This window comes from Oryx dammah, unplaced genomic scaffold, assembly GCF_014754425.2.
Source record: "Oryx dammah isolate SB20612 unplaced genomic scaffold, SCBI_Odam_1.1 HiC_scaffold_27, whole genome shotgun sequence".
Classification (NCBI taxonomy): Eukaryota; Metazoa; Chordata; class Mammalia; order Artiodactyla; family Bovidae; genus Oryx; species Oryx dammah.
Window position 1 is genome coordinate 14377575 of NW_024070211.1, and position 14662 is coordinate 14392236.

Consider the following 14662-nt stretch of genomic DNA (forward strand, 5'->3'; position numbering starts at 1 on the left):
AGGGGGCCTGGGTTCCATCCCTGGTCAGGGAACTAGATTCTGCATACAACTGAAGATCCCAAGTGCCACAACTAAGATTCACCATAGCCAAATGGAGCAAGTGGGAGAACCTGAACACAGGAGACCAGTGTGGAGACAGGTAAGACAGACCAGCAGAGAACAAAGGGGCAGTGGCAGTAGGAAGAGGAAGATAAGGCTCCCTTTCCTGACCCCGAATCCTAGAACTGGCGTTTTGAGTTGCTTCTGTCAATGGGCTGGGTACACAACTAGAGATGGCAATTTATTGTGACAGGACCTCGGCTCCCAAAAGATAGTTTCTTCTTGGGATCCATGACTTAAAGACATAGCCTTCCTCTGTGTGTTGAGGTGGGGAACAGGCGAACCGGAATGCAGTTATGCAAAAAGGGAGGTCTAATGTGTACCAGCCATAAATTTCATGATTCAAAAGGCACATAAGGAACTTCCCTGGTAGTTCAGTGGTTAAGATTACAGGCTCCCCACTACAGGGGATGAGGGCTCGATCCCTGGTCAGGGAACTAAGATCCCACACGCCACAGGGTGCAGCCAACAACAGCAGCAAAAGACACTTGAACCTCAGAGTCTCAATTTCCTCATCTCAAAATAAGGAGATCATATTCCTTGTTTTGTGTAACTCACAGATCTGTTCATTCATCTGTTTATTCATTTAATAAACGTTTATGGAGCACACACACTGTCCCATATACTGTGCTAGGTGCTGAAGAGCAGTAATAAAGGGTATAGAACCGACCTCTGCCCTCAGAGAGCTTGCAGTAGGGATAAATGAAGCGCTCTGTCAACTATAAAGCCCGGCACCACTGTCATTTTTCTACTTATCTCTCAATAGGATTGTAATCAGGTTTACTTTAGATTTCTTCATTTCCTTATCTCTATATCCTTGGGCAAGTCACTTTACCTTGCCGGATAACTCCTTATTCATATCCAGTTCAGGGTCTATGCGTGGTTTTAACTATTAATACAAAAGGAAGGAATGCCTTTTTGGAAGAAAAAGTTTCTAGGGGAGGACACCTCACTACAAACAGGAAATAGTAGAAGAAGCTGAGAAATCTTAAGCAGCTTAACTTTATTTAGTAGGTGTCCCTCCCAGTTTTCCTCCACCCACTCCTTTCATATCTCATCCCAGTTCCCCGCCTTTAGCAGCTGCGGTCTCTTTAAACGAGCTCGTCAGTGTGAACTAGAGGTTGGGGCCGAAAGCGCGTTTCTTCCTGGGATTGAATGTTAATTTGTTTGTCCATTCCGGGCTGCCGTCCTGCAGATCCGCCATATTGTCTGCTGAAGCTGCCGCTGAAGCCGCCGCTGCTGCCGCCGCCAAGTAGAAGCGAGCGGAGCCGCGATGGGTGAGTGAGGAAACCAGGCAATTGGGGATTCGGACTGAGACAGTCTCGGAGCTTGGAGTCTGGCGAGAGCCTATCTCCAGGCTGTAGAGGATGTCTGAACCTCCTCCAAATAAATTTGAGGGGAGAAGCCAGGCCGGGAGCGCCGCTCAGGCCAGTTTGGGGCCGGGTTAGGGCCCATGCGGGGAGCAGTCTTTGGGGGTTGGTTCCGGGAATACCTTATCACTTCTGGAACCCCCACGTGGTGGCCCTGGGCCGGATCGCACGCGTTCCCGGAGACTAGAAAGGGGCCGACCTTCTGGTCTGTGCCGGGCCTGGGTTTGGGGGCCGGGCTCCAGGCGGCGGGACTGGGGGCCGGGCTCCGGGTGGCAGGCCGGGACGACGCTGAGGGAGCCCTCTCCAGGCGTGTGTCTGACCGACGCTCCTATTAACTGGATTCACTGATTCCCCTGAACTTAGGGAAATCCTGCCTACGTCTGAGAGAGAAAGTCCTCTGGCGAAGGTACGCCAGGCGATCCGGCTCTAGGCCTGATAACCAGGGGCAGCCATGCCAAAAGCAGCTTGGGCCGCTGAAGGCCTGGAGAACTTCCGAGCCGAGGCGGAAATGGGGTGGTTCGGCAGGGTTCAGAGTGACAGCCCTCGTAGTGGTAGAAAACCAATGCCAATATCTCGTAGTCATGTATAGGTCGGGGACTGTAGGTTTCTGGGCCTGGCCCTGATTAGCAGAAAAGGAGCGACCTGTTGCTCTTATTAAAGGGACTCCAATCAGCAAAGCCAGTGCTCAGAGAGATTACGATGGCGAAGTCTTTGGACTTAGGGACAGACCCATCAGTGGTACTTCTTCTCCAGCAATAAAAGCTGTTAAATTTGCTAAGCTCTTCCTGTTGTGCAGGCATTGTTCTGATTGCTTTACATGTCACGTTTTATTTAATTTGCACCATCTATTGAGATAATACTGTTATCCCAGATAAGGAAACTGAGGCTTAGGGAGGTAAAGTAACTTAGGCAAGGTCACACAGTAAGTGGCTTAAACCAGGTGGATCGCTCCAGAGCTCTAGTTTATAGCTGCTGTTTTTTGTGGCCTGGCCCTCTAGTGGTTGGGCTGGAAAAGAGGGAAAGAAAGCTTTTAATCCTAGGCAAGAGTTGTAAAGGTGTTTTGTTTTTGTTTGCTTAGTGGGCCTGCTTTGAAATCTTTAATCTGAAAGAAACTGAACAACTCCAAGGTGAATTGCTAACCCCAACTGTTGTGGGTGTTTTGGAGGTGGGGAGCTAAATGAGATTCTAAGATTGAGTTTTGTAAGATCCCTGATCCTGAGGAAACATAAATTATTCCCTTGAGCTGAACAACAATGAGTTTAGAATCAGATCTGGTATTGTAATCCTGCCTACTACTTCCTAGCTCTGATCCAGAGAAGTCACTTAAATGTCAAGTGCAGTAATGCATATGGAAAACATCTAGCACAGTTGAAAATAAATGTTATTTTCCTTCCTTTCTGAGCCTTCCTTTCCTCATCTCTAGAGAAGGGGAGGGGACAGTGTTACCCAGGTGTTTAAGAATTAAATGAGATACCACATTGTCTGGAGACTAGTAGGGCTTACCCAGTGGCTTACCCCAGTGGATAAAGAATCTGCCTGCAGTGCAGGAAGCACAGGAGACCTGGGTTCAATCCCTGGGTCAGGAAGATCTGGAGAAGGAAATAACACCCCACTGCAGTATTCTTACCTGGAAATCCCATGGACAGAGAAGCCTGGTAGGTTACAGTCTGTGGGGCCACAAAGGGTTGGACACGACTGAGCACACAAGCACAAGAGCTCTGCAAATATCAAAACAGATTCTTTTTCACCTTCTGTGTCTGTTCCTTTCTTTTAAGCACTCTAGTTTCCAGAATCCTTCATTAAGGCTGATAGGCCTGTTATTTGCAGTTACAAATAACTGCAATTTCATGAATGAATGAAAAATTTTAGGGACTTTTATGTTATAGATTTTGTATTGGCCTTCAGTTTCAGCAACATTGCTGCCTCAAAAGGGAAGGAGCTAATATTTAGTTTATTAAGCCCAGTGAAGTAAATTTGGCCATGATTTACTCAATTTTTACAGATTGGGAAACCACTTCAGAGAATAGAACACACTAGTTACAGCAAATCCAGAAGTGAGATTCTTACCCATTTTGCTGCAGAGAAACCTCTAAGTAGAATCACGTTAGTCCTTTTCTGGTACACTTTGAAGTGGAAGTTCTTCAATAGAGCAGCAAAACCTGACCAGGGTCCTGAAGGGGATTTTTAGTCTAGAGTCAAGTAGCTTCCCCTTTTTCTCTGCAGCCGCACTTCAGGCCCCTCCCCCCACCCCATCCCACCTTGCACTTTGTCTTTCTGAATACTTAGCTGTTGGTGGTGATGTTTTGTATGGGTTTTGTGGATTATTGTTTTGTATGTGTGGGTTGGTTGTTTTTGTTTTCTGATCCTTATACCACAGAGTGAAATGCATCCTTACATTTAATCCTAACATCAAATTCAAGATGGTTTTGTGTGCCCGCTCAGTCACTTCAGTTGTGTCTGACTCTTTGCCATCTTATGGACTGTAGCGCTGCCAGGCTTCTCTGTCCATGGGGATTCTCCAGGCACAAATACTGGAGTAGGTCGCCATGCCCTGTTCCAGGGGATCTTTCCAACACAGGGATCAAACCTGCATCTCTTAACGTCTCCTGCATTGGCAGGCAGGTTCTTTACCACTAGCACCACCGGGGAAGGTGGTTCTGGTTATCCTCATTTATAAATGAGTAAACAGGCTTTGAGAAGATTTGGTGTTTAGTCCAAGGCTGGTAATCTAAGCCCTAGGGCTGGGGACACTGACACAGCCTGCCTCACACCTGCATGTCTAGACCCTGCTGTACTTTACCGCCTGACCAGCATACTCTCCTCAGGCTCTGTCCTATACTATACTGTTTCACTAGCCTTAACAGACCTTTGTTGTTATTTCATTGCTATTAGGAGTTTTGTAGGGGTGATGCTTGCAGCTCTGGAAGTTATTTGTTTTAACCCTCCTTAGCAGAGACCACAGACTCTCAAGACTTAAGTCTCGGCAGACATTGATTGTTTTTATCAGGTTCCTACCATCCTGCTTCCCCGGTGGTGCAGAGGTTAAAGCGTCTGCCTGCAATGTGGGAGACCTGGGTTCGATCCCTGGGTTGGGAAGATCCCCTGGAGAAGGAAATGGCAACCCACTCCAGTATTCTTGCCAGGAGAATCCCATGGACGGAGGAGCTTGGTGGGCTACAGTCCATGGGTTGCAAAGAGTCGGACACGACTGAGCGACTTCACTTTCACTTTCACCATCCTGCTAACCAGGAATCTGGCAGCACCTTCCCAGCCCTGGGGTGATTGATATAGCCCACTAGTCTTGATTGATATAAACTCTAAATCAATCATAATTCTATCTCTCTAGACAGTGATTGATTTAGGCATAGGCAGGTGATACAGATTTTGGCTGATTAGATGTGAAGGGAAGCCTGGAGGACTTCTGAAAAAGCCTTTCTTATTTGCCAAATTATATTCGTTTTTGCCAGTTTATATTTTAACCCAGGTATCTCACCAAAGTTTGAGAACTTAAAAAGAAATGGGAAAGCTATAGTAATAGTCAATACTTCTATAGAACTTGCTATATGCTAGGCACTAAGTACTGTAATACTAGTTCATTTATTTCTCAGATTCTCACATTCTAGTTGAGAAAACTGAAGCACAAAGAGGTTCAATAACTAATGCAAGGTCAGAGCTAGTAAACAGAAGAATCACTTCCTCAGGCAGTATGGTTCTAACCAAAATATGGGCTATTAAGGACTGTGTTCTGCCTCTGGAAAGAAAGGAGCCCTTTTCTGACTCTTGAAATTGCCATTTGCAATGCTGGGAATTCATGAGGCAGAATTTATAAATAAAGAGCAGGCAGTTCTAAGAGTGAGGGTCCAGACGGAAAGAATCTGATCTCTTCGTGATGTTTTGGAACTGTCATTGCCATTGGCCTGTAGGATACTGAAGGTTGCCTCTAGTTTGCTGCAAGTAACAAAACCTTTCTGATAACCCCTCCAGGTCAGGAAGTAATCTAGAACATTCCTTCCAGCCTTGCTTCCCCACCCAGCCCATAGTTCCTAACAGCAACAGAGAAGGCGATAAACTCAGTGTTCCCCAGCCTCAGACTCACTCCCACGTGGGGTCCCTTTCCTGCATTTTTTGTTAATGGTCAGACCATTGGTCTAGACACTAGGGCATAAGAGGAATCTTACCCTGGGTAAGACTGGTTCCTTACTCTCTTCCTCCTTTCCTATATTGGCAGTTGTTGGATACTGTGATCCTCTTACTGATGTCTTCCGTCATCCCTAAATTGTTTTGTGTACGTTTTTCTCAGAGCATAGTCCCAAAAAGACGATTAATTCTGTGGTCTCTAAACTTGCTGAGTCTCAAGCTCCTTGATATAAAATATAATAATATAATAATTATAATAATAATTAAAATATATTATAAAATATAATACTGTTTATTAATGTTGTTAATGAAGTGTCAGTGAAGTATCAATACTAGATGTTAGAAAATACTGTAAGTTGTAAAGGTGTCATTTCAGAAACTTTCTAAATCTCTTCTGTAACCTCCTATACCACAACCACTTCTGCTGCAGCAGTATTGCTAAAACACCCATCAAATCTTGTCACCCTACTCCTTAATTTAGGAACTTTCATGGACTCCTTATTGTCTGCAGGATAAAATCATAACTCACAGGGTGTGGTATTGAAGGCCTTCCTACTGACTCCATTTAATATTTATCCACATATGCTTCATTCCACTCAGACGACCTCCTAGGTGTGTATTTCAGCTTTCCTGGTAGAGGAAGTGACAAAAGCAATCCCTTTCCCCCCCCCCCCCCCCCCCCCCGCCCCCCGTCTTTTCCTATGGAAATCTTGCCCCTTTTACAAGATCTGGTTTAAAGGCTACCTCCCTCAGGGACCTTTCCAAAATATGTACCTTATGCCTTTCAGACTGGAAGTGAACTATTCTTATGAATTCTGTAGCACTTTGTTCTTGCCTTTCATATAGTCCTTTGCATATTTTATCTTGTGTTACGGCTGTTTCATTCTTTAATTCCATTAGAACTTTAACTAGTTGCTTAATCTCCAGAGCTTTATTTTTCTCATCTCTTAAAACAGGGATGATGATAATATCTGCCTCATAGGAGTGTTAAGGTGATTAAATGAGCAAATGCTTGTAAAGCATTTTTAGCATGGTGTTTAGCACACCATGAGTACTCAGTAAATGATAACTAATTGCTGTTAGTCACTTAGTGAGCAAATAAAGTACTTAGCATGTGTCGGGCCTTGTGTTAAATGTAAGAGTAATCAATTTGTCTTTTAGGGGAAGGCAGAAATATTTTTAAGATTTCCTTATTTATGTTTATTTGTGGCTGTGGTGGGTCTTTGTTGCTGCATGTAGGCTTTTCTCTAATTTTGGTGAGTGGGGGCTACTCCTCCTTGTGTGCGGGCTTTATTAGTTGTGGTCTGTGGGCTTAGTTGCTCCATGGCATGTAGAATCTTCCCAAACCGGGGATCGAACCAGTGTCCCTCACGTTACAAGGTGGATTCTTAACCACTGGACCACCAGGGAAGCCCAGAAAGCAAAAATACTATGAACACTTGTCGGAAACATGATGAGACAGGCGACAGTTATTCATCATTAATTTCAGCAAATGTTTCTTGAATGCCTGCTGTGTGTCAGCTACTGTTCTAGGCCCTGGAAATATAGCAGTGAATGAAACAGACAAAAGTATACTTTTCTAATGAAATCCTAGAGTTTAAATTCTAATGGGTAATTGAGTAAAATTAACCAAATAGAAACTGACAGGCCAACTAGAGTCCCATGAGATCTGATTGATGAGTTCCAGCCAGTTGTTACCATTACAGAATGTAGGTCTAATGTTGCCTTATTGCATAACTTCCCAGGCCTTTCCACAATCCCTTTCTCCAGAAGTTGGAAATCTGAATTTTCACATGATTTCTTAGTGGATTAAACATTTTTAGATGTTGCAAGCTAATTTTTAAAATCTAAAAACATCTTGGAAATTCCCTGGTGGTCCAGTGGTTAGGACTCTGAGCTTGCACTGAAAGGGGTATGAGTTCGATCCCTGATTGGCGAACTTAGATTCTGCAAGCCACTGATGCAGCCAGTAAATAAACAGATAAATCTGAGAATATCTACTTCAATATAAATAAACAAATGAATAAATAAATAAATGTTTTTAAGAAACAATCTAAAAACATTAAGCCAACCAAAAATAAAAGAATATTTGAGGCCAAATATAGCCCCCAAACTGCCTGTCTTATTGATAAGTTTTGCCTTCATTGATATTCTATATATTTTATAAACTGCCTCAAGTAATCTATGTATTTTACCAGATTCTATGTATGTAAAAAATATTTTTGAGCAGTCCACTAGATAGAACTCGGCACTTACACTGCAGTAGCCCAGGTTCAATCCCTTAGGAAACTAAGATCCCACATGCTGTGTTACCCAAAATAAATCATCTTTAAGATAATTTTAAGTCTTTGGCTTCCTTAGATCTGATTAGCTGGTCATTATGTTATTTTGTGTTTTATTGTGATGTGGCAAGTAAAATTTTGCCACTTAGGATCATTTACTTACAGAGACATCAGCTCTGCTGTTTCTTTGTTCCTCCTCCTTGCATCATTAACATTCTCTTCCATTCAGTTTCTTGACAGAACTCTAAGCTGTTTATTTTGTAAATGTTAATTTAGTTAAAACTAGCTATCTTATAAATCCACTTAATGAGTTGCAAACCACAGTGTGATAAAATGTGAATGAACTTCTTCACCCGCAGATAAAAGTTGCCGGTATTAATAGGCTAATATATAATAACAGATAAAAATTGCCAGTATTAATAGGCTAATATATAATAAAGGTGAGCCCTACTAATGTATAAGTACATATTATATACGTATATTAGTAACAATACACACGTATGCATTTCTTCCTATGTCCCAGTTGATTTTGTATCTCATACTTTGGAGACCATCATGGTAGTATTTTGAGTGAGCAATCCAATCCACCCCAGCCTAGGGGAGTCAGGGAAAGCCATTAAGCTAATGAGACCTGACCTATGGATGTGATTTGTCAGCAGCAGGGTGGAAATGATTTCACAAGAAAAAGATCGCTAGGCTTGGTGGTTGGTAGCATTTCAGGGAATGATATTTAGACCTAACCCTGATGACAGTGAAATGCCATTGAAAGGTTTTAATCTCAGAAGTGACATGATCAAATTTATTTATTTATATTACTTGAAAGCTCTGGGGAGAATAAATTAAGACTGCTAGAAGATGCTAACCAGGAGATTCTTTAAGTAGTTGGTGGGCTTTTTTTTGTTGTTTTCTTTTAAATTTATTTTTGGCTGTGCTGGTCCTCGCTGCTGAGCGAGGTCTTCCTCTAGTTGTGGTCAGGCTTCCTACTGTGGTGGCCTCTCCAGCCTCGGAGCACCAGTTCTGGGTGCACAGGCTCAGCAGTTGCTGCTTGCGGGCTCCCGAGTTGTGCCTCATGGGCCTCGTTGCTCCTTGCCATGTGGGATCCTCCTGGACCAGGGATGGAACCCGAGTTCCCTGCACTGGCAAGCGGATTCCTAACCACTGGACCACCAGGGAAGTCCCAGTAGTTAGTTCTTAAGTAGTATGGTAGTCCTAGCAAGAGATGTTCACAGAGATTGAGAGATAGTTACAGTAGAGAATGTTGTTCAGTCACTCAATTGTGTCTGACTCTTTGCATCCCCATCGACTGCAGCATGCCAGGCCTCCCTGTCCCTCACCATCTCCCTGAGTTTGCCCAAGTTCATGTCCATTGCATTGGTGATGCCATCCAGCCATCTCATCCTCTGACACCCTCTTCTTCTGCCCTCAATCTTTCCTAGCATCAGGGACTTCTCCAGTGAGTCAGCTGTTCGCATCAGAAGACCAAAATACTGGAGTTTCTGCTTCAGCATCAGTCCTTCCAACAAGTGTTCAGGATTGATTTCCCTTAATATTGACTGGTTTGCTCTCCTTGCTGTCCAAGGGACTCTCAGGAATCTTCTCCAGCACCACAGTTCAAATGCATCAATTCTTCAGCACTCCACCTTCTTTATGGTCCAGCTCTGGACCACTGGGGTAGCCTTGACTATACAGACCTTTGTCCGCAAAGTAATGTCTCTGCTTTTCAACACACAGTCTAGGTTTGTCATAGCTTTCCTGACAAGAAGCAGTCGTCTTTTGATCACAGTAGAAACTTTGAATTATCAGACTTGGTTATTGGTTTCACTGGAAGGCTGCAAGTGGTTGGGGAACAGGGGTGCAATTAAGCATGACTCCTGGGTCTCTTGCCTTGAGCAGCAGAGGGGATAGTGTTGCTGTTAACTGAGTTGAGTTTAAATCTGGACATTTCGAGCAATCTCTGTGACCTCCAAGGGAAGATGTCCAAAAAACAACTGGATAGAGAAATCTGGAGCTCGAGTGGAGCTTGGGGTTGGAGATAGAGGTTTGATCATCTGTTTATTATGTGGTGGCTGAAACTACTGGAATCACTGAACTGATAGTACCTATGAAAAATGTGTATCATGGGAGATGGGCTGACAAGATAACCTATAATGTGCAGGAAGAAATGGATCAGCAGCCTTAATTTGAAGAAAGTTAATGAGTGGTTGATGTCTCATAAACCAATGGAGGAGAAGGCAATGGCACCCCACTCCAGTACTCTTGCCTGGAAAATCCCATGGACGGAGGAGCCTGGTAGGCTGCAGTCCATGGGGTCGCTAAGAGGCGGGCACAACTGAGCGACTTCCCTTTCACTTTTCACTTTCATGCATTGGAGAAGGAAGTGGCAACCCACTCCAGTGTTCTTGCCTGGAGAATCCCAGGGATGGGGGAGCCTGGTGGGCTGCCATCTCTGGGGTCGCACAGAGTCAGACACGACTGAAGCGACTTAGCAGCAGCAGCAGCAGCAAACCAATGGAAAAGAGTAGGAAAGAAAGGAAAATGAAGTCGCTCAGTCATGTCTGACTCCTAGCGACCCCGTGGACTGTAACCTACTAGGCTTCTCCGTCCATGGGACTCTCCAGGCAAGAATACTGGAGTGGGTTACCATTTCCTTCTCCAGGGGATCTTCCCGACCCAGGGATCGAACCCAGGTCTCCCGCATTGGAGGCAGACACTTTAAACTCTGAGCCACCAGGGAATCCCATATGGAAAAGAGTACTTTATTAATTTATTATAAAATTTTATTTATTTTTGGCTGCACTGGGTCTTCGTTGCTGCCAACGGGCTTTCTATAGTTGGCAGAGCGAGGGGCTACTCTCGAGTTGCAGCATGAAGGCTTCTCATAGCCATGGCTTCTCTCGGAGCACGGACTCTAGACAGTGGGCCAGAAGTTATGGTGCACCGGCTTAGTTGCTCCGAGGCATGTGAAATCTTACTGGAACAAGGATCAAACCTGTGTCCCCTGCATTGGCAGTTGGATTCTTAACTACTGGATCACCAGGTAAAGGTGAAGTTGCTCAGTCATGTCCGACTCTTTGCGACCCCGTGGACTGTAACCTACTAGGCTTCTCCGTCCATGGGATTCTCCAGGCAAGAATACTGGAGTGGATTGCCATTTTCTTCTCCAGGGGATCTTCCCGACCCAGGGATCGAACCCGGGTCTCCCGCATTGGAGGCAGACACTTTAACCTCTGAGCCACCAGGGAAGCCCATGGATCACCAGGGGCATCTGGAAAGAGGGTTTTAGGAAGAAGGAAATGGCTGTTAGAACTGAGTGCTGCCAAGAGGACCAGCAAAATAAGGACTGAAGTTGAATTTAGCATCGTGCACTCCATCAGTGTCTTTTACAAAACCAGTTTGACAGCATGGAAGCAAATTGGAGTGGACTAAGATGAGAAAGAGACAAACTGTTTCAAGAAGTTTGAAATAAAGAGAAAAGAAGCAGATTAATGAGACTTGTAAAGTCTAGGCAAGAGATCATGAAGATCAGAGTTAGAATAATGGCAGTAGGAAAAAGAGACAGAGTCCAGAAATAATTAGGAGATAAAGCCACTATTCTTAGTGATTGGATATGAGGATAAGGGAAAAGGAGTTGTCAAGGGTGACTCACAAGATCTGTCTTGAAAAGCTGAGAAGATACTGACTGGTACAGATCCTTAATCCTTTTTATCAGTGTTTTCTCAACCTTTCCATTTGTCACCTTTCTAAGAAGGCTTCTTAGGCATCTTTTTTCCCTAATCCATCCCTCCCAGAAAATTTTGAAACACAGATGTACTCTATGGTTTTTTGCTTCCCTGATGGCTCCCATGGTAAAGCTTCTGCCCGCAATGCGGGAGACCCGGGTTCGATTCCTGGGTCGGGAAAGTCCCCTGAGAAGGCAATCCACTCCAGCACTCTTGCTTGGAAAATCCCATGGACGGAGGAGCCTGATAGGCTACAGTCCATGGGGTCGCAAAGAGTCGGACACAACTGAGCGACTTCACTTCAGTTCACTTCAGTATGTCTCTGCTTTATACATAAAAAGAGTAAACATAAAACTTACTTTAATATTCAGTTCAAGGTTAAGAGTGACTGAACAAGATTTTTAGATTAAAGTTAAATTAAAAGACTATTTACATTTAGCTAAATTTTATAGCTGTATTTGCTGGGTAACTGATTTAATTACTTATATAAAGTATCAAATTGCATATGCAAATTAGTATTTATAAATACAGAAACAAACTAATCAAAACTTTAAAAATTATTTAAAGCTGTTCATTTTGCAGCAAAAGTGAAACAATAGAAAAAGTCAGTTTCTTGAAATTATTGTTGCTTGATATGAGAAAATAACTTTTAACAAGCTGCTAAATAGTCTTTCGGATAGTTAACATTCTTTATTTTTAGCACTTGGCATAATTAATTGGGACAAATTTTAATTTGTCGAATTAAATAATAAAGTGTAAAGTTTCAATTACCAGAACCCATGTCACATACAAAAAGCACTGGGGATCAAACATAAATAACATCCACGTAACAGGCATGCTCATTGCTCAGACCGCCTCTTGTCATATGCCTTCAGAATTCAGCCATCAGGCAAGGGAAAGTCCCGCAGTCGTGGCCATTTGTTTGCCAAAGCTTTGTAGTACAGGTCTGTTGTCAGCCTTTCATGAAGTCAGCGTCAGTGCTGCTCATGGCATACTCAAGAAAATCCAGCAAGAAAAATTAAATACTAGGGAATAAAACATTATTGATAAAGGTTGAGCTTTGGAGGGCCACATACCATTGTAAAATCTAAGTGCTTCCCCTCTCTCATTAACCAGTTTCACCCTTTTGAGTGTATAACACCTCCAGCAGGGTCTGGGATAGAGCCCTGTATAGTCAAATATGATTAATATTTTCTGGCAAAGCATTTGAACATTGAGTGAGATTAATAAGGGCTGTAAGTAGTCCCATGTTAGTTTTTGTTTTTAATATTTATTTACTTACTTGGCTGTGCCAGGTCTTAGTTGCAGGATGTGGGATCTAGTTCCCTGACCAGGGATCAAACCCTGCCCCCTGTAGTGGGAGCTTGGAGTCTTAGCCATTGGACCACCAGGGAAGTCCCCTCATGTTAGTTTTATTCAGGTTTTGTTGCTTAAATATATTTTGAGGTTATATATACTAAAAACATTCTTAATTTCAGTGCTGTTTTGATTCCAGAAATCCAAATAAGGGGTTGTGGTCAATGAAGTGTATAAAGAATGAATGAGGAGCAGGTTTATGGAGATAATGCTGACTTAAAAAAAAATTTGTTTAAAGCATTTGAGGTGCTTATGGAACATGGGTAGAAGGAACACCTTGAGTGTTAGATATGACTGCAGATATGGATTTAAAAGTCATCAGCTTTTAAATCTTCCAAAGAAGCAATTATTGCAATGAGACGTGATCAGAATTGCTTATTTTGCAGTGAGGTAAGTAGAGAACCAGCCCTTTTTAAAAAATCTGGCTCATTGGTTCTTACAGCCTAGCTTTGGAAGGAATGAAGATGCAATAGAAGGTAAAGACTAAGAGAAAGGAGCTACAGTGTTAGGAGAGAGGAAGAGGAAAAGCCATCTGTTAGTGGAGAGCAAGGAGATAGAGCTGTTCTTTTGACTCTAACTTCCAGGAAATTGCCCTCATGGGGAATTGAAGATTTTCAGGGTAGGATCTGGGATGGAAAAAGAAATACCACTGATTCAGCATTTAGGGCCTAGACACTTTGACATTACCTCATCAATCATACAGGGCTATAAAGTTTATTGTTAAAATGAGAAGCAGAGGTTCACAGGAGTGGGTAATTTGCCCATGGTTATTCAGTTGGGATGGGAAGCAGTTCACCTGACTCCCAAATCAATGCTCTATCTCACTATATCATAATGGAAGGAGTTGAGAGGGTTGGAGGGGCAACACTGAGTGTCTGTCTATGGTACGTCTAATGAGGACAGAGAGGATTCCCTTTGTGTGGCCTCTTAGTCTGTCTCTTCCCAACGTTGTCCCAGGCTCTTTGTACATAGGGCCTCAGAAGATCACATTCCAAAGCTAGCTCCTTTTTGGATTAATATATACAGGTTAGAGAAATCCTACTTTTAACTTGTCAGAATGGCTGTTGGAAAAGCTCTTTCTCCTATTAACCAAAGGTTGAAATGAAGACCTGATCGAAGGATTTGTGTAATTCTCCCACAGGTAATGCAGAACCCTCCTTGTCGGAAGACTGGGGATGAAGGGGTGCATTGCTGCAGAATGGGGACCAGCAGCTCACTCTTGTGTCTCAGAGACATTCTGCTTGTGGACCTTTGTATTTATACCTCTCTAACCAAACTGGTCTTGTTCCTCAAACCAGCTTTGGGTTTTCTGATCTCTTTGCTTTGGACTGCTCTCCCTCCCCACCACTTGTCTTCAGAAATAATAACCATCTAGCCTTCAAAGACTACTTCAGAGCTCACCACACAGTAAAAATAGTTCTCACTTCCACCCTGTGATGTCATTGCACACTTAGATACTTTTTTTTCTTTTTTTTGGCCCTGCTACTTGGCATGTGGGATCTTAGTTCTCTGATCCCGAACTCCTTGCAGAACTATGGAGTCTTAATCACTGGACCACCAGGAAAGTCCTTTTTGGTTCTTGATGGTATGAAACTAAACTAGATTGTAAAGCTTCTTGAAGGCAGAAACTTTAGCAGAGTGCCTGGCACATACATTTTATTAAGTGAATAATAAATCACTTGTTTATATGAGTCAGTTT

At 43.2% G+C, this 14662-nt stretch overlaps 1 protein-coding gene and 1 long non-coding RNA gene across 2 annotated transcripts in view; both read left to right on the forward strand.

Moving 5' to 3' along the window:
- The first annotated feature begins 1271 nt into the window (after positions 1 to 1271).
- Positions 1272 to 14662, forward strand: part of KPNA6 (karyopherin subunit alpha 6) — a 55862-nt gene continuing 42471 nt past the window's right edge. Inside the window, exon 1 of the mRNA XM_040227997.1 lies at positions 1272 to 1376. Coding sequence (XP_040083931.1) covers positions 1373 to 1376 — 4 coding nt within the window. The 5' untranslated portion in view covers positions 1272 to 1372. The remainder of the gene's footprint in view (positions 1377 to 14662) is intronic.
- LOC120854201 lies at positions 10668 to 11440 on the forward strand. The gene is made up of 2 exons (XR_005718925.1): positions 10668 to 10925; positions 11148 to 11440. It is a non-coding gene; the product is annotated as an uncharacterized LOC120854201 (long non-coding RNA).